The sequence below is a fragment of the Mustela nivalis genome (genome assembly GCF_964662115.1).
Source record: "Mustela nivalis genome assembly, chromosome: 10".
Classification (NCBI taxonomy): domain Eukaryota; kingdom Metazoa; phylum Chordata; class Mammalia; order Carnivora; family Mustelidae; genus Mustela; species Mustela nivalis.
In genome coordinates, this window is record NC_139029.1 from 101,205,121 (window position 1) to 101,229,564 (window position 24,444).

Consider the following 24,444-nt stretch of genomic DNA (forward strand, 5'->3'; position numbering starts at 1 on the left):
TTCTTAGGTATATGATAAAACACCTTTGTAATTTTGCATGCAAGTCCTTTACTTACTGATTTCTAGCATACCAATTTAAAGAACACTAGCGTTTCATTTATTTATATTTTAAAGATTTTTTTTTAAAGATTTTATTTATTTATTTGACAGACAAATCACAAGCAGGCAGAGAGGCAGGCAGAGAGAGAGGAAGGGAAGCAGGCTCCCCGCTGAGCAGAAAGCCCTATGCCGGCTCGATCCCAGGACCCTGAGACCATGACCTGAGCCGAAGGCAGAGGCTTTAACCCACTAAGCCACCCAGGCTCCCCATTTTTTAAAGATTTTTTTAAATTTATGTATTTAACAGACAGAGATTTCAAGTAGACAGAGAGGCAGGCAGAGATAGAGGAGGAAGCAGGCTCCCAGCTGAGCAGAGAGCCCAGTGTAGGGCTCGATCCCAGGACTCTGGGATCATGACCTGAGCCGAAGGCAGAGGCTTAACCAACTGAGCCACCCAGATGCCCCAAGAACACTAGAGTTTTAAAACAATATAACTTTAAAACATATCTCCTTTCTTAAGGAAATCCTTTGAATTTGAGGATATTCAGCACTTTCGAAATCGGAGCTCACAGAAGATTCATGAAGAACTTGGAAGAAATTCCGGCTCAGCACTTTATTACACACAGTCGGAGGACAATATCTATGAGGATATAATATGTACGTGTCCACAAACTTTGCAGTTAAATTTAATGAGTATGTACTTGGTGGGGCCCTTAACTGTAGGATGGTATTTTCTTTTATAATCAAGCGTATGTTGCTGTAGCTGTTTCTTTTATTTTTTTTTTAAAGATTTTATAAATTTATTTGACAGAGAGAGACACAGGGAGAGAGGGAACACAAGCAGAGAGAGTGGGAGAGGGAGAAGCAGGCTTCCTGCCACAGAGCAGAGAACCTGATGCAGGGCTCGATCCCATGACCTGGGATCATGACCTGAGCCAAAGGCAGACAAGCTTAACAACTGAGCCACCCAGGCGTCCCACTGTTTCTTTTAAATATGGAAACTTTTGTCATATAAATTCTTTTATTTTTTTATTTTTTTTTTAAGATTTTATTTATTTATTTGAGAGAGAGACAGAGAGAGCATGAGCGAGGAGAAGGTCAGAGAGCAAAGCAGACTCCCCATGGAGCTGGGAGCCTGATGCGGGACTCGATCACGGGACTCCGGGATCATGACCTGAGCCGAAGGCAGTCTTCCAACCAACTGAGCCACCCAGGCGTCCCAAAATTCTTTTATTTTTGAATGGTTTTTGTAGCCAGTTTAGTGGACTGCTGAGTTCAGAAGTAGATGTTTATAATATATAGTATTTTGAGAATTCTTTTAGCTTGGTGGGATGCCTGAGTGGTTTTCAAGCTTAAAGGGCCAGCAATATAGACTAGGGAGCCGAACATAGTTCTTTATTTCTCCTCCTAGCTGTAGTCCCTTTGTTTCCATGTAACTGTGTTTCTCTAAACTTTGTTTTCCCATTATTTTTCAAGATCCCGCCAAAGAAAATCCCTATGAAGACATTCCAGTGCACCCTTTACCCATGTGGAGATCCCCTTCAGCTTGGAAGCTACCACCCCCAAAAAGTGCTTTCAGAACACCAAAGGTAAAACCAAAGGATCAGTATGAGAAAACATTATATGTAATTAACCTAAGAAAACCCAAGATTCTTGTTTGTGATCCCCAAAAAATGTTAAAGTGGTTTAACTAAGGCCAAGATGAAGAGGCACTGAAATATGGGTCTTGTTGGTAGTGGTGGTTTTTGTGTTCTTTGTGGGGTTGTGGGGGGCAGCACACAACTTTTTATTTTCTTTCGTTTTGGGGTTTCTGTTCACTTACTAGCACTTCAAAAATATGAGATTATGCACACCTTTAGACAAGCTACTAGCTTTTCGTTTCACTGTAGTTACCACAGCTCCCTATTAGTCCCACAGCAGTCTGTGCCCTAAATTACCTGACTTTTCCCTGAAAGCATTCGTCACCCTGGCGGGCAAAGACTGCCTTGAGTTAATGAGGACTCTGAGTTGTTGTTTTCTGGACATGTGATGACATCTTTGTAGAACATTGGATTAGAAACCTGATAAATGACTTTACAAATAGGGAAAAAGAAATTCTGATATCCTCAACTGAGGTGACTTTAAAGACAAAAGACGTGGTTTTCTGAGATAACTTGACTTTGACACATTGTCTGCCATTCCCTACATGATCTTACCCTTACCAATACATCTTCTCCTGTTTTAGCTTCCTCCCAAACCACATTTCCTCAACCGGAAGACTATGGAACTGAAGAGCTCCCAAGCTTATTTACGGTCAAAGCTCACAAAGGATACCACTTTGCCTGTCACTTTAACTGAATGGAAGCTTTTCCGAGCTGGAGAAGTTGCAAACAGGAAGAGGAAAAATCTTCCAAGGGTAAGGACTCTAGTACTTTCATTCTTTGACTCTTACTTCATTTCCATAAATGAGAATAAATACACTTTAGACTGAAATGAATAATAGGTTAGAACTGATCTACTGGAGGGGCAGCTGGGTGGCTCAGTGGGTTAAGCCTCTGCCTTCAGCTCAGGTCATGATCTCGGCGTCTTGGGATTGAGCCCTACATTGGGCTCTGCTCAGCCAGGAGCCTGCTTCCCCCTCTCTCTCTGCCTGTCTCTCTGCCTACTTGTGATCGCTCTCTCTGTGTTAAATAAATAAATAAAATCTTAATTAAAAAAAAAAAAAAGGACTGATCTACTGGAATGAGAAGATTTGGAAAGCAGCCTTAAAGTTTAGGTTTTTGCTCATGCAAGAAGAATGCATGAGTGCCTTTTGCCAGGGCTTTTTTATGGATTTGGAAAATTGATTTTAGATGGAAGGTTTCACTTCAGTTACCTTAGTTCTCATTAAAATCAGCTGTCTGTTTCAAGGAAGCACTAGAATCTCATGTAAGAGGACATTCTGTTAAGCTGGCTTCAGTGTTATTCTTTTCTTTCTTTTTTTTTTTTTTTAAGATTTTATTTATTTATTTAAGAGAGAGAGAGTGCACAAGCCGGAAAGAGGCAGAGGGAGAGAGAGAAACAGACTCCCTGCGGAGCAGGGAGCCAGGCATGGGGCTCCATCCCAAGACCCTGGGATCATAACCTGAACCAAAGGCAGACGCTTAACCGACTGAGCCACCCAGGCGCCCCAGTGCTGTTATTTTCACTCACTCATTTAGTTGCTGAAGTGAACACTTTTATGCCTGAGTTTACAGATTTTCAGTAATCACAAAGTATATGCCTTTAATTTTGGACAAAAATTTCCATTTGGGGGAAGAAGAAAGAAATCTGACTCTTGCTTGGGAATAGAAATTATCAGCAATTACATTAAATAAATTATTTTTCTCTCAAGGGAGAAAAGGCAGTAAATCTAAACCATCTCAGACAGAGCTATTAGGACCAAAATGAAGAAATTGGGATTATTTATAAACAGATATATATTTTTTTAAGGAGAGACCCTTAAGAAAGTGCATGAAAATATTTTTAAATTCTTTGTTACTTTGTTCTATAATTTAGAACGTCTTCAGGATAACTCTGCAGAAATGAAAAAAAAATCAGATCACTTAAATAGTATTCCTTCCCTTAATCCCATCTGAATGAACTGCATGTATTCATTTGGCACGCAGTTTTTGTACCTGATTTTAACATTAAACAAAAGTCCCAGCTGTTTTTTGGTTTAGTAACTGCTGATCGGTTCCTTGGGAAATATTCTGTTCCACAATACTTTAATTCTTCTGATCTATTTCCTGCCCCTCCCTCTTTATTATGTGAACAGTTAAAGACACACGGTTCTAAAAAAGCACCAAACACATCTCTCTCAGTGAAAGAAAAAAAAAGCAAACCTCTTCAGCTGTTTACTCTCCTGCATATGGTGAGGAATATGTAAGAATCTGACGTTTAAAGAATGGCTAGGCTTTCTAGAGTAGTTCTGTCCTCTGATCTGTCATGCCGGCACAACAAAGCAGCCTCCTGCATGGCCCAGAGACAACAGATAATGTGTTCACAGGGGCGAGAGTACAAACACAGAAGGGACTGCATTTAAGACGTGATTCTCGGGGGCACCTGGGTGGCTTAGTCGTTAAGCGTCTGCCTTCAGCTCAGGTGATGATCCCAGGGTCCTGGGATAGAGCCCCGCATTGGGGTGCCTACTCAGCGAGGCACCTGCTTCTCCCTCTCTCACTCCCCCTGCTTGTGTTCCCTCTCTCTCTGTGTCAAATAAATAAATAAAATCATTAAAAAAAAAAAGGCATGATTCTTGGAATGACATTAACAAATATTTGGGAGTAATGGATTGTAGATTTCAGTGAGACCAATGGAAATTTGCAGTGCTTTTAATATCATGCCTCAGTGTTTTAGGTACTGTGGATCCCCGAGTAGTCAAAGCTCTTTCTCTTCCTAACTTGGGTGATGTGATCCAGCTTTTCCTTTTCTGGTTATTTCCTCAAAGGCCTTTGGAGAAGTGAGTGGGGGGAATGTGGTGATGAATCCTTGATGACCAGGCAGGAATAAACTATTAGCGACCCTCCTTGGATTAAATCCTTTTAGGATGTTCTGTTTGCAATACAAAATTTTGACTTTTTAGTATCTTCAGCCATAGCATTCCATGAGGAAAGCAGTTTTCATTTACTTCCCCTTTGATGACTAGAACTATCCAGGAAGGAAAACCGGTTTCATGGTTTGAAAATCACTGATGTAGTCCATATGCCTCTTCCCCACCCTTCCTTTCTTTCCCTACTGTGAAAGCCTGTGTGGGATTGTTTCCTAGAGTAGATTTCCCAAGGTCTCATATTATTTGTGTCAACTGTATATAGCAGTATGGTTTCTATCATTTCGTTGGAAGAATATAATACTTCCTGCTGTACCCTACAGTATTTACTGGAAGATAAACGTAGGCTCCTCTTCCTAACTCATAAGCAAAATTACAATTTTATTACTTTATCTCCTGTTTCGAGAACAGACAGTTCCCTTTCCTTTATAATATTTGAGGCTCCTTTTGAGTATACTTTTCAAATACTGATTACTAATTACACTATTTTTAGGGGTGCCTGGGTGGCACAGTCAGTTAAGTGTCTGACTCTTGGTTTCAGCTTGGGTCATGCTCTCAGGGTCATAAGATTGAGCCACATGTCAGGCTCTGCGCTCAGCATGGCATCAGTTTAAGATTCTCTCTCCCTCTCCCTCCCATTTCACCCCTAGAGAACATGCTTTTTCTCTCTAATATAAGTACATAAGTCAATCTTTAAAAAAAGAAATAATTACACTATTTGGGTATGTCTCCAAAATACATGTTTCCTCTCATATGTCTTTCCTATAGCCCCTAACAATATCTTTTTATGTTGAATTCCCTTATTTTTTTTAATAATGGTAATATTTAAGAACACTGGTAATTTTTCACTTGAATGGCAGCTATAAAATCTTTAAAAGAATAAACTCATCCAGAAATGTGGGAATAATCTGCATATTGGAAGCACATGTTTCTCACATGTTATTTTTCTTGCTCTGGGCTGATTCACTGCCTGTGGATTGCCAGGATTGCTAGAGAAACAAGGACAAAAAAGAAAACAGGAACATTTTTCTCAAGCAAATTTGTTGGTTCTTATGTTGCTAACAGTTGTAATTCTGGGCGTTAAATATGTTAAATCAGGATTAATGATTAAAGAAAAGCTTGGAATTTTAAGAAAGAAAGAGAAATATGCATGGAAAACTAATGAATTCCTTCTTTCATTTCTTTTTTAAGTGTATTTACCTAAGCAATCTCTACGCCCACGGTGGGGCTCAAACACAGGCTCTACCGACTGAGCCAGCCAGATACCCCAAATTCCTCCTTTTAAAAGTGACTGTTCATCAGCTTGATTTTTTTCTCTCTTTTAAAAAAGATTTTTTTATTTGAGTTTTGTTGACACATCTTTCCTTTTTTTTTTTAAACCTACTCTGTGTGCATGTCTGTCTTTCTCTTACACGGCAGCAAAGAAAAAAATTCCAAGTAATGCTTACTAAGTGGAACCTGCTTTTTATACTAAAGTATATTTGAGAGCCTCCTATTTTTAGGATGTTTCTAAAATAAATTATAATATTAGTGCTCCCAGTAGCAAAGAGAGTATTTGCTTTGACAAAAACTTTGTCAACATGATTATTTTCTTTTGCAAAGAATTCCAGGGAACAGAAATAACTGACTTCCAAGTGGAATGAGTATTCTTCTTCCTACTCTGGGCAATAGGGAAGGCTTGGTCAACAAGTAGAATGCAATAGGCAGATTTCTTGCATATTGTGACATAGAGTGACAAGGAATGTCTCTAAGAGCCTGTGCTGGATTCTGCTGGAAATGACATACCCTTTCCTTCTCCTCTTACCCATGTTGTATGGACTTTGTGTTAGAACTACATATCATCTTAATAAAGATCACTTTAGTTTCAAAATTTTTAAAATGTGAAGGGTTTTATGTATAAAAATGGATCTTTCTCTGAATGAGAATCACTAATTAATATCATCAGAACTTTGTATTGAATCTTTAAAAAGAAAAAGTAGGGGCACTGACTGGTTCAGTCAGTGGAATGTACAATTCTTGATCTGGGGTTGTGAGTACCAGCCCCAAGGTAAGTGTAGAGATCACTTAAAAATGAAATCTTTAAAAAAAAAAAAAAAAAAAAAAAGAACAAGCTGGTGTTGGTTTTAACTTGTACTTTTTAAATCTTTTTTCAGCTTGTATTGAAAATCGCTGACATATTTGAATCTAAGAGAGGGAAAAAGAGGGTAAAGTTACAGCCGTATACTGGAAAAGATGTACCTCCCTCAAAAGGTAAGAAAATTGTTCCCGATGTCCAGAGCTGTCAGGATTTGAGGGGAAAATCACATAACTTAATGTCTATGTGATTATAATTTTTGGTGTAGTTTCCTACCCTACTTCAATATAACTTTTTTTTAAAGATTTTGTTTATTTATTTGACAGAGAGAGAGAGACAGCAAACAGGGGGAGTGGGAGAGGGAGAAGCAGGCTTCCCACAGAGCAGGGAGTCCGATGCAGGGTTCGATCCCAGGACCCCAGGACCCCAACCCAAGCTGAAGGCAGGTGTCCAACCAACTGAGCCACCCAAGTGGCCCTCAATATAACTTCTTTAGGATAAGGGATTATTTCTATTCTTCCTCAAATCTCTTTTATTTAGTTCTGTGGCAAGTAATAACAACGTAAACAAATTAAATAAGTTTATAAATATTAGAAGCCAGTAACACTGATTTTCTCTTTAAAAAAAAAAAAAAGACTAATCTTCATAGGCAGAATGTATCATTATTTTGTAATCCTACTTTGATTTATAGTCATTTATCAATATTAACTTTTTAGTGGAGAAATGAGCATATTAGATATATATAGACTACAGGTGTGTGGTGCTCAACTGATAATCATCTACTCAGCTCAGTAGTTTTATCTGTCAGATGCCTAGAGAAAATTTACATTGTCTTTTTTTTTTTAAGATTTTTAAAAATTATTTCTTTATTTATTTGACAGCGAGCGATCGAGCGAGAGAGAGAAAGAGAGATCGCAAGTAGGCAGAAAAGCAGGCAGAGAGAGAGGGGGAAGCAGGCTCCCCGCTGAGCAGAGAGTCTGATGTGAGGCTCAATCCTAGGACCTTGAGACCAAGACCTGAGCTGAGGGTAGAGGCTCAACCCACTGAGCCACCCAGGCACCCCTAAAGATTTAATTTTTTATTTTAGGGAAAGCATGAGTGGGAGGGGCAGAGGAAGAGGGAAAGAGAATCTCAAGCAGGCTCAGCGCTGAACGCAGAGCCTGACATGGGGCTTTATCTCAGCCGCCTGAGATCACAACCTGAGCAGAAACCAGCAGTGGGATGCATAACCGACTGTGCCACCCAGGTGCCCCAAAACTCATCTTACTTAATCAAGAAACTTTCAGCATCCGTAGTAAGTTATTAGAATTTCATATGGATTCATGCAAGATTCTCAACTTGGCTGTCTGGCAAAGAATATGTAGAACTTAGCAATTTTTGTCAAGTGGGAAACAACAGCCAAGTCATACCACAGAAGAAAGTTTCCTATTTTTGCAGACATCCAAAGACAGCAATTTTTTAATTTCCCTTGAAAACCTATCCTGCATTCCAACAATTACTCTCTGAAAATAAAATCCTCTATGCTGCAAGTTAAGACTCTTTTCTTCTTACTCTAAAATCAACTAGTCACCATTTTAGATACAAGTGTTCATATTTTTTTCCAGTTTTCATATTTTCAAAAGCAGTTATCAAAACATGTTCCAGTCGTCTCTTCTGCAGAAAAAATAATTTCGGTTGTTGTGACTCATAGATACCTTTTACAGAATGCAGTATTAGTTTTTCTACACCCTTTATCTCATGGACAACGTCCGACAACACTAGGAGGCAGGGACTACCCTAATTTTATAGAGGAGGGAGCGGAGCCAGAGGAGGAAATGTCCGTTTGAAGGAAGGAGCATGGGACCATGAAATCTTATCCTTTATTATCACTAACAGTTACTCTCAATTTTTCTCATAACCCTTGATTTTAAGCAGTTTATTTCTTCTCTATGTGTATCTTTTATCCTCAACAAGGATATTGTCAAAGGCTTTGTGTTTGTGTAGTTCAGAACTAGATAAAGAAGATGAAAACTGATGCCAGTTACCATGCTGGACCCTTTCAGACACATTCTCATTAATTTTCTCAACAGCCCTATGTGGCAGATGTTATGTCATTGTTTCTAGATAAGGAAATACATTATAAATTTTAGGTTATGTAAAATTTCAGGATACTGGGGCCCGGACAGTCTTCTAACAGGTGTACTGTCAAGTACAAGAGTCAATAAGACTCTCACTGAGCTCTTATTCTGTTTGTATGCCTTATTTATGCCTTAAGGATTAGGAATATTTTAGTAGACTTGACTCTAAGATAAGTTTTTGAAGAGCCAAAACCCCCCCCTTTTTTTTTGCTGTATCATTATTGAAAAAAAAATTCAACAGCATGAATGGCGAACTTCTAAGAAGCACAAAAACAAAAAAGAAAGGAGCAATCTTCCCCACAACTGCATTTTTCTTTTGCATGGCTCAAAGAAAATACACATTTACCCAGTCTCTGGGAGCAGGTCCTCTAGTGGGTGTGAGGAATTTCTCTCATGCCTGAGGATCTCCTGGTCCCTATTCACATTCTCACATTTTTTGTTTTCCTCCCTAAGCTTTTGTCTGTAGATCAACAATGACTAGTAGAACCAGATAATTATATTTACCTACTTTGTCAGTACATGCTAAGTTTTACTGAATCTGTTCCAACCTAAACGTTTCTTAACTTTTAGTTATCAGCTCTTACAAAATGATTTATTGTCCTTCTTCAATTCTGTCATTATAATTTTGGTGTTGAAGTCACATATAAAAAAAGGGACAACCTCTTTCTTTTTTGATCCCTACAGATTCTCAGTAGATTTTCCTATTTGCCTTATAAACCCCTTCACCCTCATTCAGAGTCTTGGAAAGCAGATCATCAAAACCTACAGATGTGAATGTATTAAAGCTATCTAAATGAGCTTTGGTAGGGTCTTTTTCCATTGTATAACCTTTCCTTCCTTTCCCCTTTCTTTTTCTCTCTCTCCAGACCCTTAATAGGCCCCTAAGAAGTGTCTGATGCTAAGGACACAAACAGGACTCAGGAGCTCACAGTGTTTGTTCCTTCATACTAAGTAATGCTTCCTAGCTCCACTATGCTTTCTATCACGGATAATTTGAAGTTATAAAGCCTGCGAGATAGTAGCTATGCTTGCACGTCATCAGAGCATAATGTATGCACTTGTCAAATCATTGTATTGTACACCTGAAACTAATGTAACACTGTGTGTCAACTATACCCAAATCAAAAAAAATTGGGGATGTCTAACTGGCTCAGTCTGTAGAGGGTGTGACCCTTGTTCTCAGGGTCATGAGTTCAAGCCCCACACTGGGTGTGGAGCTTACTTTAAATAAATTAATTAATTTAAAGATTTTTTTTTTTAAATAACAACAAAAAAAAAGGTGCCTGACTGGCTCAGTCAGTGCCTGGCTCTTGATCTCCAGGTCATGAGTTCAAGTGCCATGTTTGGGCATAGTTCCTATTAAGAAAAAAAAAAATCGAACCTGCCAAAATCCATACAACATTTAAATAGTTCCTTTTTCTGTTATATCTCTTATGAAGAAGCTGAAGAAGCAGCATTTTTTAACATTCTCTTATTCCTTATTATTAAATTTAAATGAATATAGCAAGAAATTATAATAAACCCCCCAAGCATCCTAATTGCTCCCAGAAAATTTTATGCACATGTAGATGTTTTTCTACCAAATAATTTTTTATACCATGCAGACTTTGTATATCTTGCTTAAAACAGAAAGTGATATATTTCAGAACTCTTTCAGTACCAACATATGGAGATCCATGTAGCTGTACTACAGTTCATTGTATGGATGGTAGACATTTTGATTGTTTCATATTTTTTTAAAAGATTATTTATTTGAGAGAGAGAGAAGTGGGTGTGGGAGAGGGAGAGGGAGAAAGAGACTTCCCTCTGAGCAGAGAGCCCAACTCGGGACCCAGTCCGGGGACCCTGGGATCATGACCTGAACTGAAAGCAGACACCCAACAACTGAGCCACCCAGGTGCCCTGATTGTTTCACGTTTTATTTAACCTATGGCTTTGAAGGTATATATATATATATATACACACACACACACCCCTATACACACACACACACAGACACACACACACTTTTTTTTGCTCTTCGAACAATGCTATGTTATACATCTTTTTGTATATATATTTGTATATTGGTAAGAATACATCTGTAGAGGGGCGTGTGGGTGGCTCAGTGGGTTAAGCTTCTGTCTTCGGCTCTGGTTATGATCTCAGGGTCCTGGGATCAAGCCCCACATCAGGCTCTCTGCTCAGTGGGGAGCCTGCTCCCCACCCCCACCTCTGCCTGCCTCGCTGCCTACTTGTGATCTTTTTCTCTCTCTCTCTGTCAAATAAATAAAATCTTAAAGAAAAAATACATCTGTAGAATAAGTTCTAGCAGTGGACTTAACCAGAAAACATGTACACCTAATATTTTTATAACTGCTGTCAAATTGTCCCACACATTGTAACTGCTTACATTTCTATGAACAGCATTGGAAAATGACATTCTTCTCATAGTTTTCACTAATACTATGTTGTATAAAGCTCTTTTATTTTTGCCAATACCATGGTTGAATATTGGAGCTTATTTATTATTTTAGCTTGCTTTTCTTTAATTATAAATTTGGACAGTTACCATGTTAACCAACAGTTCTAAATCTTTTTCTATGTATTGCTTATTCCTGCCCTTTTTTCATTTTTCTGTTGTGCTGTAATTTTTCTTAATCATTCATAACAGCTGTTTGAATATGAAGAAATTTATCCTTGTGTCGGCAGTGTGTATTATAAATATCTTCCCAGTTCATTGTTTACTTTTTGAATTTAGTAATTTTTTATAAGGTAGACACTTCACATTTTTATATAAATAAACATATGCATTTTTCATTTATAACTCCTAGCCTTGTTTTTCTTGATACAGAAAGTCCTGCCTTTTCCAACTTAATCTAGAAATTTTTATTTTTTTTTTAAGATTTTATTTATTTATTTGACCCTGAGAGATCACAAGCAGGCAGAGAGAGAGGAGGAAGCAGGCTCCCTGCTGAGCAGAGAGCCCAATGCGGGCCTCGATCCCAGGACCCTGAGATCATGACCTGAGCAGAAAGCAGCGGCTTAACCCACTGAGCCACCCAGGCGCCCTAGAAATTTTTCATTTACTTGTTCAGAAAGCTCTGAGTACTATAAGCAGTCTGAGTACTGTAAGAATTCAGAGTAAAGAACACTTGAGTTTGGTCTAGAGGTAGCTTAGAAGTATCATAAAAGGGGTATGGTTCTTCGTAAATATATATGGTTATCCCTCTGAGCCCCACATTTCCCTATGACTCTAAATTCATAGTTGGTTCTGTGTTGAGATTTTGATTCAGCCTGGTTGGTGTGTCTACCTTTGATATCTTATTTGGGACTATAAAGACAAGGCAAGGAAGGTAGAAATAGAATCTACTCTGAACCAGACTCTATAGAATTAGGGAGGAGCTGGGACCTGGGGAGGTAGGGCGGGGAGAGAGTGGAATGAAGCCAGGGTGGGCAAGTGGCTTCTTGGAGTCGTCTGTTCTCTTTCGTGACTGCCCGACCCTGTTGTAACTAAGTGTCTGGAGAAAGGCTCAGCATCCTTAATACTCCCCATTCCCAAGTCTCCAGGTCCATGGAGGCCTTATGCTGTCCCCACCCCCACGGACTTACTACTGTTGGACAGTACAATAGGAACTCTCTCTCTTTTCAGGTGAAGCCAGTGGGAACGAAAGTGATGCTGAGTATCTGCCAAAGAGTGAGTGAGTCAACGGGGCTGCTCCCTTTCTCGAGATGATCACGGTCATGGGGTGGCGTGGCACCTTCCTTTGGGATTGAGCACATTTTCCCCACATTAAACTCTATTTTGTAGGCTATTTCTTCATTACAAGAACCTGTTGAGATTTGGGGAACTAAACAGTACGCCATCAGATGTTTGACAGCGTTAAAAATCTGCCATGTTGCAATGAGGCAGACAGGCTGGTTCTTAAGATGGAATGTTCTTAGGGGAGCGGTGGGGCTGCGTGTTCAGACATATGTGCGGTAGTTTCCCAGCAGCCAAAACAGAGTGTGTGAATCATCCTCTGAGACAAATACATACCATTAAATATCTGATTTTTCATAGTCATTCACATGTACTTATTTAAGTAACTTCATTATCTCTGACATCAAGACAGGAGACATTGATCTGTTTCTTCTCACAGGCATTTATTTATATTTCAAATTATTGTGCCATTTAATTTCTGTTAGGATATAGAATCTGCCATATGCAATTTTGGCTGTATTTCAAGTACTTCATGGTGCTTTGTATCCTTCATCTAATAGGTTTTCACAGCAAATTATAAGTTCCTGTTTAACTGATTGATCGACATACTGAGGCATGGGAAAAGTCAGAGACATGAATTATCCAAGCTGAGGACTGGGCAGTTCCAAGTCTGATACTCTGATCTTATGATTAATAGTCACGTGCTCTCTCTGTTGGCCTGAATCACTTCAGGTGTTTGATTCAGTAGCCTGACTGAAGGTGAAACTTAAGTCATCATCAGGTTCAGCTTGCATGTGTAAAAATGACGAATTTAGCGCTGTCACTACTGAGAAACAGGACCTAAAATTGTCTTGACTTGAACTGAGACCTTTAGAGTTAAGTAAAGCTTTGCCTAGAGCCTAAATATACTGGATAATTCCAGGGAGCCATTCTGAGGTGAATTTTTTTTAAAGGTTTTATTTATTTATTTGACAGAGAGAGAGATCACAAGTAGGCAGAGAGGCAGGCAGAGAGGCAGGCAGAGAGAGAGGAGGAAGCAGGCTCCCTGCCAAGCAGAGAGCCCAATGCAGGGCTTGATCCCAGGACCCTGGGATCATGACCCGAGCCGAAGGCAGGGGCTTAACCCTCTGAGCCACCCAGGCGCCCCCTGAGGTGAATTTTTAAGTGTTCTTAATATCTGATCCATAGTATAACTTTTTGGGGGACAGAATGCATTCTATCTCAAAAGAAAAGCGAACAGTTAGAGACTGGGTCTTTTAATCATGGCTCAGAATGACACATAATCAAATCTCTGGGATGCTTAGACTATTTCTTCTGCAAGTATTGCATTTCCCCTAGAGGAAACTACCCCAGATTGTTCACAGTTTAGAGATAAAGAAGAATGGCTAAATGCTCTCCAATTTTGAGTGGAATTGCTCATACTATTTAAATATTTAGTATGCTTCCATAATCTCATTCTTTTGAAAACTAGTCCATTAATAGATGTCTTCTTTTTTTTTAAGATTTTATTTATTTATTTGACACAGAGAGATTACACGTAGGTAGAGAGGCAGGCAGAGAGAGAGGAAGGGAAGCAGGCTCCCTGCTGAGCAGAGAGCCCGATGCGGGGCTCCATCCCAGGACCCTGAGACCATGACCCGAGCCGAAGGCAGTGGCCTAACCCACTGAGCCACCCAGGTGCCCCTAATTGATGTCTTCATTTTTTCCCTCTTCATTTAGCACCATATGTCGATATAAGCATATGTCCATTATTAGCAAATGTTTGCCAAGGAGAGAAAGGAAAAGGAAAGTTCTGTTAATGTGAGGATTATTTTTGTTTTAATTTTATCAGATTCATCTCTTCTGTACCTAGCCTCTGTAGGACTCAGTTCTTCTATCAGATATCTCTCTCACACACACACACACGAGCGTGTGATTTCATGGTCCTGACAACGGCATCTATTGTCAGGCTGGTGCTTTCACCTGACATTTTCCACGTATCCCATTGTTGTGTCATGAAAGATGGGACAGCACAGGAATATGTATTGGGTTACACATAGAGTATGGGTGGGGATGGGGAATGTCAGAGCCCTCCCAGGTCTGTCTGTGTGGCTGGCACTGGGTAGGCAGTCCGCATTTGGCAGTGACTGAGTGAAGAGTAGTCCATAGGGTTCATGAACCGAGGATAAGCCACGCTGCCTGGTTTCATTGCAGATCGCCACAAACGCTTAGCGCAATTGCAGCAGTCTTCCAAGAGGAATCCTCACTACCAGACCTTGGAGAGGGACCTCATTGAACTACAGGAGCAGCAGCTCTTTGAACTTTTTGTGGTGGTGTCTCTCCAGAAGAAACCATCAGAAATAAGCTACATCCCTCAGGTTATACAGCAGTTCCCTAGCAAGGTAGGTACAAGGAGACCCAAGAGGCATTCGGAAATGTTCTTGCATCTCTGCGTGTATTGTATTTCCCCTCTTCTTTTGATTGTGGTCTGAAGCAGCTTTTACTACTACTGTACCTCTTGTGGGATCTGGTAGGTAACTCTAAGGACATCTCCTGTCAGGCCTGAGCTACAAATGAGGGCCATAAAAGCTCATTATCCAAGTTGGTTTTCTAGTTTTTGCTCTGCTGTTTACTAAGTATCCTTTAGCAAGTTGCAAAGCCTCAGTTTTCTTTTTCTTAATGGGGGAAATGATAAATATGGCAGAATAGGGTTGAAGTTTAGAGCTAACTCTGCACCTGCCACTTATTAGCTCCGTGACCTTGAGCCATTACTAACTGCTCTGTGCCTTGGTTTCTTCATTTGTAAAATGGAATTAATCATAATAGTGTCTATCCCATTGAGTTGTACTGAGGATTAAATGAGCCATATAAGGCACTTAGAAGAGTGTCTAGCATATAGTCAGCAGTATAGAATGTTATCCTTTATTAGTGAGCATTTAATGAGATAATATATGTGAAGTGCTTAACACAGTTCCTGGCACGTAGTAAGCACTTGATAAATGGTATTTATTATTAACAATATTCTTTGGGTTTTTTCCCTACCTTATGCCTGAGGGAGCATAAGATTAAAAAACAAATAGAAATCCCACTAGAGGTGGAAAGACTCAAGAAGAAAGGAAAAAGTATTTTTTTTTTAAGATTTTTATTTATTTATTTGATAGACAGAGAGAGATCACAAGTAGGCAGAGAGGCAGGCAGAGAGAGAGGGGGAAGCAGGCTCCCTGCTGAGCAGAGAGCCCCATGTGGGGCTCGAGCACCCAGGACCCTGAGATCATGACCTGAGCCGAAGGCAGAGGCTTAAACCACTGAGCCACCCAGGCGCCCCGAAAGGAAAAAGTTTTATATTTTATTTTCTATTTAATTTTTCCTGCTTTTTGAACAAGGGGCCCACAGTATGGTCTTGCTCTCTGCTCTGCAGATGATGTGGCTGGCCACGGTAAGGAGTAGTCCTTTCACAAAGGGACACTGACTCACGCGCCTTCTTACTCCTTGGACCCCTCCTCTCATTTATGTTATCTGCTCGGCTGCTTTAGGACCTGAGGTTTAAACCCTGAGCTACATGGTTCACCAAAAAAGCTAGTAAAGCCCGATTGTATTGCCATGGAATCAGAGACATTTCCTGCGTGACTTTTCATTTAAAAAAAAAAAAAAAGTGTTTGACAACATTCCTACTGTAAATAAGTCTGCGTTTAATTTCTTACAGAATTCTTCAGTGTAGCCTGTCACAACACTGAGCCATAGAAGTCATAACAGTGTAATCCAGAGAGTCTTGAGGAATCTGATTTCCCATAAGAGAAGCTCAATTTTTTCTCTGTTTTTCCGTCAGTCTTACATTTGCTGAGAAAGCTTGGGGTTGAACATGTTTTCAACAAAGCTGGAATTAAGGGACTCAGAACCAGCTAAAGACCCCGTGTGACTCTGGCAGTGATTCAGGGCTGTTTCTAAGTCAAGTTTCTTAGCATCTTCGTGCATGAGGCTCCTCTGAGTTAAGGTGGGAAAGAGCCGATGAAGTCTCTCCTGGTGGTGTTGTGGAGAACCTTAGATGAAGATGATTGTGTGTCATTTAACAATATAAAAATAACAGAGTATGAGATGACCAAAATTTTGTGAGAGTGGTTTTCCAGGGGCACCTGGGTGGCTCAGTTGGTTAAGTGTCTGCCTTCGGCTCTGGTCATGAGCCCAGGGTCCTGGAATCGAGCCCTGATTCGGGCTCCTTGCTCAGCCGGGAAGCCTGCTTCTCCCTCTCTCTCTGCTGCTGCTCCCTTTACTTGTGCTCTCTCTCTCTCTGTCAAGTAAATAAAAATAAAATCTTTTTAAAAAATGAATGCTTTTCTGGGGCACCTGGGTGGCTCAGTGGGTTAAGCCTCTGCCTTTGGCTCAGGTCATGATCTCAGGGTCCTGGGATCGAGTCCCGCATCGGGCTCTCTGCTCAGCAGGGAGTTTGCTGCCCCCTCTCTATGCCTGCCTCTCTGCCTACTTGTGATCTCTGTCTGTCAAATAAAATCTTTTTTAAAAAATGAATGCTTTTTTTCTGATGAGCTTATATTGCAGTGACTCAGAATGGCTGCCTCTTCTGTTTAGTAATTAAATTAAAGGATCTGCTGTAGTATGTTTATTAGGCTTATTATCTGCTTGTTTTAGTACTACTTTTTAAACATCTCTTGGTATAACTAATTTTAGATAGTTCTTTGACATACAATATCAGACTTGCACAGAAGGGTCTTTCTTGCTAGAATTTTACAGGAAGTTGCAAACCAGTAATTGGTTAGAAGAGATTATATGCTAAGGGAAATGATTATATATGGGATAGATTCTAAAAGTAGTGTCTTTTCTAAGTAATATTCACCTGCCTTTTCGAAACATCTCTGATTATTGATCAGAGAGTATCTGGAGCTAACTGGGTTTTTGCTCTCAGCATATTATACCATCAATTTTTATTTGATGTCCTGTGATTCATAAAAATATTGTTTCCACTAGTATGTGAATCCTGAATTAAGATTCTGTCTCTAGACTAGAAACTATTTTCAGTCACCTCTCTTGCATCAGATTATAGGATCTTCACAAGTAAACATTTCTATGTAAAAATAAGATTCTTTATTCTTAACTCTGTTCTCCGTGTGTCTTCAGTGATTATAGGTCTTGGCCTTCTGGTCTTGTTAAACAATATAAAACTGTGCTGAGATAACTACTTAGGCTTATCAGAGACCTCTTTTTCCAAGACGAGGCTTTTTGTATTTCTAGTCTCCACTTACATAGAATATTAATCACCTAAGACATTTCCTTTTTCAGGGTGATCATGGCTTTAAACAGTCCAAAGACACTGAAGAGAGGCTCAAAGTAATCCCCAAATTTTGTTTTCCCGACTCAAAGGACTGGGTGCCAACCTCAGAACTCAAGAGGTAAATATGCTCCTTTATCTGATTTCTGTTTGTTGGAACTGCAAAAGTAGAATCAGAATGTTTGCAAAAAGGGTAGAGCCAGCAGTTAAAGCTACGTGGACACTGTGGCAGGTCAAGGATGCTGTGGGAGGAAAGGAAGAAACAGAATTAGAACATTTCCTATGTGAGTTCAGAAAAGAAAAACACGGAATAGTTTCAGTGTCAAAGGGAAAATGAGTTTGAGAATCTCTGTAGCTTGCCAGTTCTGCAGGGGGGTGGGCAGGGAATGTTCCATTTCACATACAGTCAGAAATGCCACCAAGTGGACAGAAAAAGGAAAGAAGACTTGAGCTTTGGGACTCTCCTTAGAAGGAGCTAGAACAGAGCAATGTCTGCACCTTGTTTGTCCTTCAGGTGGACAGAAGCCACAGTGCAGGTTGTACATTCCCCTGTGAATCTTGTACGAAGGGAAGCTCCAGACTGGGAGGTGTGAGTGTATTGAGAAGGGAAGAGCATGAGGAACCGTGTTCAATCAATAAACAGTCATCATCTCTGAATCTCAATCTCACTTTGTTCGGAACTATGATTATTGACCATGCTACTGGGGCTGAAAAGCGTGACTCTGGGAAGCATGTCCCATGCAGATAACCTGCTGGTGGACAGCCTCCCCTGTGGCCCGAGCAGCTGCTCTGCCCTTCCGTGTCACATCACCTCCTGTCTGAGCTGCTGTGCCTCCTGACCAGTTTGGCCTGATGTCTGCTGTCCTCTCTGAGCCAATGGTCCCAGTGCTCTCATGCTGCCACGTGCACTGCAGCTTCTTTCACACCGGCCTGGCTGCTCTGTACCTGGCTTTCCTCCCCAGCCGGTTATATGGGTTTTTTTTTTTTTCCCCCTAGACCATTTGGAAGACACAGAGGAGTAAATAAAAAAGCAGAAATTATATGTCACTGGCATTCTGGTACTCCGAGATAATAACTATATATTTTGGCATACTTCGTTTCCATCTTTATTTTTTGGCCATATGTAGACATATGTATTCACTGTTCAGATTTAGATTCCTTTGATTATTAATGAGTTTCTGTCTTGGTCTTCTTTTTGAAAATTACCTATGCAGATCCAGGGAGGATTGGGTAGTCTCCTATTAACTTTTTTACACCAAGGATCTAATCCTTGGCCTCTCACTGTTCCGTAGGACCTCTCAGGCCTAAATGGAAGAATTTGGAAGGACAAAAGAGCTTATCCAAGTCCTTCACAGCTCACCTAAATGCTAGACTAAGTTGGATATTCACTAAAAGGAAAAGTAGGTTTGATTCCTAGCTAGAGTGGATGAAGAAGAACGTAAAAGCAGACAGTGGTGTCAGCGTGTCTCCTACACATACATGCTCACTCCAGTGCCAGGCAAGACATTCTCAGGCCTGGACATTCTCCCTCAGGAGGAAGGTGACTTGCGATTAATATAGTATTAATGCCTCCTCTCACATCCCAAAATGACTGTTGGACAGTCCTTTTCAGTCGTCTTTTCCATGAAGAATGCCCTAAGCGATTGTTTGGATCTCAAACTATTAACTGTTTTTCCAGTGAAACATTCTCCTTTGTCTTAACTGGTGAAGATGGGAGCCGGTGGTTCGGTTACTGTAAGAAGCTCTTGGTAAGTACCAGACTTGGGCTATAGGTGGGGTTGGTCAAGTCAGACTAGAAACTTCGAAAACCTTATTACTAGATGAGTTTGAGGGCTACTTAATGATCTGTGTATTAAAGAGGCTATGTTGGGGCGCCTGGGTGTCTCAGTCAAGTGTCAGCCTTCAGCTCAGGTCATGATCCCAGGGTCCTGAGATCGAGCCCCACATCAGGCTGCCTGCTTAGCGGGGAGCCTGCTTCTCCCTGTCCCTCTGCCTGCCCACTCCCACTCATGTTCCTGCTCTGTCTCTCTCTCTCTCAAATAAATAAATAAAATCTTTTAAAAAGGAAAAAAAGGTATTTTAACTTTAAATAGTAACAGCAAGATTGGAGTTAGCCAGTGTTCCAGAATAAGAGGGTTACGGACTTTTATTTATGTGTTTGCTTGCTTGTTTTTATCTGTTCGTAGTAGATGAAACCAATGACAGAGTGGCTAGAGATCAGTCTGGGTCTGTCTGCGGGTGGATTGCTGGGAGCCAGTCGTCGGAGCTCTGAGCTACTTTGTTCTTGCTTAGGTGCCCCCACTAAAGCTGGAATAAGTTGTGCTGTCACATTTTAGCATTTTCCCATCCATCTTTCAGTGTTCAGTGAGCATGAGATCTTTGGTTCCTACTCAGTACTGAAGACCACCAAGAGCATGTTAATAATTTCCATGAACAGTCTTGTGAGGCTTCATGGTTGCTTTGATGTTCTTTTCTTCTAGCCGGAAGGCAGAGGGAAGCGACTTCCTGAGGTCTACTGCATGGTTAGTCGCCTTGGCTGCTTCAACCTTTTTTCCAAGGTGAGTGCAGCTTGCGCCCTGGGAAAGGTGCTGTTTTTTTCTAGGCTCTAAAGAAATTTTTATCTCTGATGTTGTCACAAGGCAATGTCCAGTGATGTGGCCTCTAACATATGTGTTTAGGAAGGGTTCCTAGTAGGAGATTAGAGCCACAGGTTTACATTCAGGTCTCTAATCCAGGCGCTGTTTTGTCATCCTGTTTGGTTTGCTAAACCTCCCAGCTTCAAGGAGAGCATAGCCTGAAGCTCCTCTTGTCTCCCTCCTCTCCCAGACCCCACACGGCAAGATATGATTGTCAGGGTCAACAAAAGGGGCTCCTCTTCTGCAAATGAGTTGATTTATTTGAGTAACTTTTCTTGGGGTTCTCAAGATACCGCGAAGACATATGATGGCTTTAATGGACCTGTATTCATTGCAGAAGCTTATCGGTCTGAAGATCTTCTGGTGTGATTTTCAAGTTTGTGCATCACGTCTGGCAGTTCCTTATGTTTTTGAGTCCCTCAAACACTAACATATGTTGTGTGTGTAGATTCTGGATGAAGTAGAGAAGAGACGAGAGATGTGTCCGGCCCTGGTTTACCCATTCATGCGAAGTGTCATGGAAGCTCCTTTCCCAGCTCCTGGACGTACCATCACAGTTAAGAGCTACCTCCCCGGGGCTGGCGATGGGGTAAGTTAGCTCGTTTTGAAAAGGTTTGATAGGCACCAAAAAGCAGGCCTTACACTAACAGGCGTAGTTTCCAGAAGCCTCACAGCATAATTTTCCCTTTTCCATAAACTATACAAAATAGAAATGTCCGATTGATCTATGAGATAGTGGACACTAGACCTGGGAGCCAGAGATTTCGGTCACTCCTAGAATGAGCCCCTTCCTAATAATTTCAGCATGATAAATGAAGATGATACATGGTCAGGTGGGATAAAAGATTTTTTAAAGATTTTATTTATTTATTTGAGAGAGCACAAACAGGGGGAGCAGCAGGCAGAGGGAGAGAAGCAGGCTCTCTGCTGAGCAGGGAGCCTGACATGGGGCTCGATCCCAGGAGCCCGGGATCATGACCTGAGCCGAAGGCAGACGCTCAAGCGACTGAGCCACCCAGGCACCCTGGGATAAAAGATTTTATCAGAAATTTACAGTACAAAAGCAAGGTATTGGGGGGCACCTGGCTCACTCAGTCGGTAGAGAATACCATTCTTGATCTTGCAGTGAGGAGTGTAAGCCCCATGGTGGGTGTAGAGATTACTTAAAGAAATAAAAATTTTTAAAAAATCATATTCATGATAAGGTATTAGGTCTTGGAATTAGTGGAGGCAGTTCACGAGCTCTGTAGCAAACCCTGTATCCTGAATTTAACCTGTGAAAGAATGACAGGATCCATTGATGTTGTCAGGGTCGGTTTCTAGTCTGAACTCCCCTGATTCAGATTCTTTCATTTCAGTCCATTGAACTCTGCCGACCACTGGATTCCCGACTGGAGCATGTTGACTTTGAATGTCTCTTTAAGTGCCTGAGTGTGTGCCACCTCATCCGGGTCTGTGCCTCCCTCCTGCTGGAACGGAGGGTCATCTTTGTCGCTAACAGCCTAAGGTAAGAAATGCATAAAATGTCACTTCCTACTGGTATTTTACTTGTTCTCAGTGTTTTAAAATTTGGGCATATTCGGGGCACCTGGGTGGCCAGTGGGTTAAAGCCTCTGCCTTCAGCTCAGGTCATGATCCCAGGGTCCTGGAATTGAGCCCCGCATTGGGCTCTCTGCTCAGTGGGGAGCCTGCTTTCCCCCACCCTCTGCCTATCTGCCTACTTGTGATCTCTGTTAAATAAATAAATAAAATCTTAAAAAAAAAAATTGGGGCATATTCAAAAACTGAAGATGTCAGTTACCTAATGCCATATGGACATAGATAATTCCAAATGGTAAATAATCCTAAAGCTGTTTGCATTAGGCCATAGCAGTGACTTTGGGATTGCAAGTAATTTATCTTTATAAACGTGTTTTACTTAAACTGTTGTTAAAAATTCAGCATAGGGAATATAATCAATGGCATCGTAATAGAGTTATAAGGTGACAGTAGCTATCCTTGTAAGCACAGCATAATGTATGGAGACTTTGAATCTCGATGTTTACACCTGAAAATAATGTAATGTGGGTCAGTTATACTCAGAATTTTTTTAAATAATTGTTATTGCTTTTCTAAGTACACACGAATTTTTAGCAACATAAATTATGGCAAAAAGCTGGTTAAGACTAAAATCTTTCAGGGGCGCCTGGGTGGCTCAGTGGGTTAAGCCGCTGCCTTCAGCTCAGGTCATGATCTCAGGGTCCTGGGATCGAGTCCCGCATCGGGCTCTCTGCTGGGCAGGGAGCCTGCTTCCTCCTCTCTCTCTCTCTGCCTGCCTCTCTGCCTACTTGTGATCTCTCTCTGTCAAATAAATAAATAAAATCTTTAAAAAAAAAAAAAAAGACTAAAATCTTTCAGGGTGCCTGGGTGGCTCAGTGGGTTAAAGCCTCTTCCTTTGGCATGGGTAGTAATCCCAGGCTCTCTGCTCAGCAGGGAGCCTGCTTCCCCCGCTCTCTCTGCCTGCCTCTCTTCCTACTTGTGATCTCTGTCTGTCAAATAAATAAATAAAATCTTTAAAAAAAAAAAAAAGACAAATTTTTGAGCAAGTTAAGTTAAAAATTTTAATAAAATTTTAAAAATGGGTAATCACAGCATCATTAATCTGTGATCAGTGATCACTAAGTGTTGTCAGTATATAATTCTGTAACATAACATCTGAACCATTCTCCATGCATTGCTCAGTATGTGACACCATTTGCTTTCTTCTCTGGCTAGCACCCTGTCCAAATGTGGCCATGCTGTGGTTGCCACACTGTATCCATTCACCTGGCAGCATACCTACATTCCAGTCCTCCCAGCGTCTATGATTGACATCGTGTGCTCACCCACCCCATTCCTTATTGGAATCCTGTCTTGCTCCTTACCACAGCTCCAGGACCTACCCATTGAAGAGGTGAGATGGGAGAAATAGTACGTATGAAAAAGACAGGGCACTGACAAATGAAAATGAATCACCTTTGAGAATGATGGAGCTGGGGGCGCCTAGGTGGCTCAGTGGGTTAAGCTTCTGCCTTCAGCTCAGGTAATGATCTCAGGGTCCTGGGATGGAGCCCTACATAGAGCTTTCTACTCAGTGGGGAGCCTGCTTCCCCCTATATCTCTGCCTACTTGTGATTTCTCTCTCTCTGTGTCAAATAAATAAATAAAAGTCTAAAAAAAAAAAAAGGAATGATGGAGCTGGGGACACCTGGGTGGCTCAGTCGGTTAAGTGTCTGCCTTCGGCTCAGGTCATGATCCCAGGGTCCTGGGATCAAGTCCCACCTCAGGCTCCCTGCTCAGCAGGGAGTCTGCTTCTCCCTCCTCCTCTCCCTCTCTGATCTCTCTCACTCAAACTCTCTCTCAAATAAATAAAAATCTTTTTAAAAAAAGAATTATAGAACTGTCATTAATATTAATACATAATTATTATCTATATTATGCTATCATGTTTTTGTATTGTTTTATTGAGAAAAATTCTGTAGTACACATGACTCTGAAGTTGTATCTTATTTACAGTAGTGTGCCTTGGGCTCATTCTTGTGTTACTCTGAAGGGTAGGTCTTTTTGTTTGTTTTAAGACAAACAAAAGAACAACTCTGGGTAAACTTAAAAAATTGTTTCACGGGCACCTGGGTGGTTCATTAGGTTAAGCGTCCAGGTCATATCAGGGTTGTAAGATCGAGCCCCAAGTTGGGGGGCTTAAGATTCTCTCTCTCTCCCTCTCCCTCTGTCCCTGCCCCCCACCAATTTTTTCAAATATAATACACATATAGAGAAGTGGCCAAAACAAAGTGTACAGCTCAGCAAATTTACAAAGTGAATGCTTATGTAACCCATGTTGGAAAAGAATGGAAGCATCACAGCCACGGAAACAGTGCCAGCACCTTGAGAAGTCTGCATCATGCCACCTTCTTCACTGTTCTTTCCTCACATCCCATGATAGGTAACCACTGTTTTGACTTTATGGTGTTCATTTACCTGTTTTTCTTTAAAGTTTTACACCCTAGGCATTTATTCCTAAACAATGGAGTTCAGCTTTGCCTGGATTTATGCTTGTTATGAATGGACTCATATA

The 24,444-nt window shown here is 40.9% G+C and overlaps 1 protein-coding gene across 3 annotated transcripts in view; it reads left to right on the top strand.

Moving 5' to 3' along the window:
- DENND2C (DENN domain containing 2C) overlaps positions 1-24,444 on the top strand; it is an 82,835-nt gene that overhangs the window by 45,612 nt on the left and 12,779 nt on the right. For all 3 annotated transcript variants that reach the window (XM_082685014.1, XM_082685015.1, XM_082685013.1), the window contains 12 exons: positions 560-696; positions 1,516-1,628; positions 2,264-2,434; positions 6,739-6,835; positions 12,408-12,452; positions 14,652-14,839; positions 17,727-17,836; positions 19,394-19,463; positions 20,196-20,273; positions 20,800-20,940; positions 21,710-21,858; positions 23,106-23,283. In XM_082685014.1, coding sequence (XP_082541140.1) covers positions 560-696; positions 1,516-1,628; positions 2,264-2,434; positions 6,739-6,835; positions 12,408-12,452; positions 14,652-14,839; positions 17,727-17,836; positions 19,394-19,463; positions 20,196-20,273; positions 20,800-20,940; positions 21,710-21,858; positions 23,106-23,283 — 1,477 coding nt within the window. The remainder of the gene's footprint in view (positions 1-559; positions 697-1,515; positions 1,629-2,263; positions 2,435-6,738; positions 6,836-12,407; positions 12,453-14,651; positions 14,840-17,726; positions 17,837-19,393; positions 19,464-20,195; positions 20,274-20,799; positions 20,941-21,709; positions 21,859-23,105; positions 23,284-24,444) is intronic.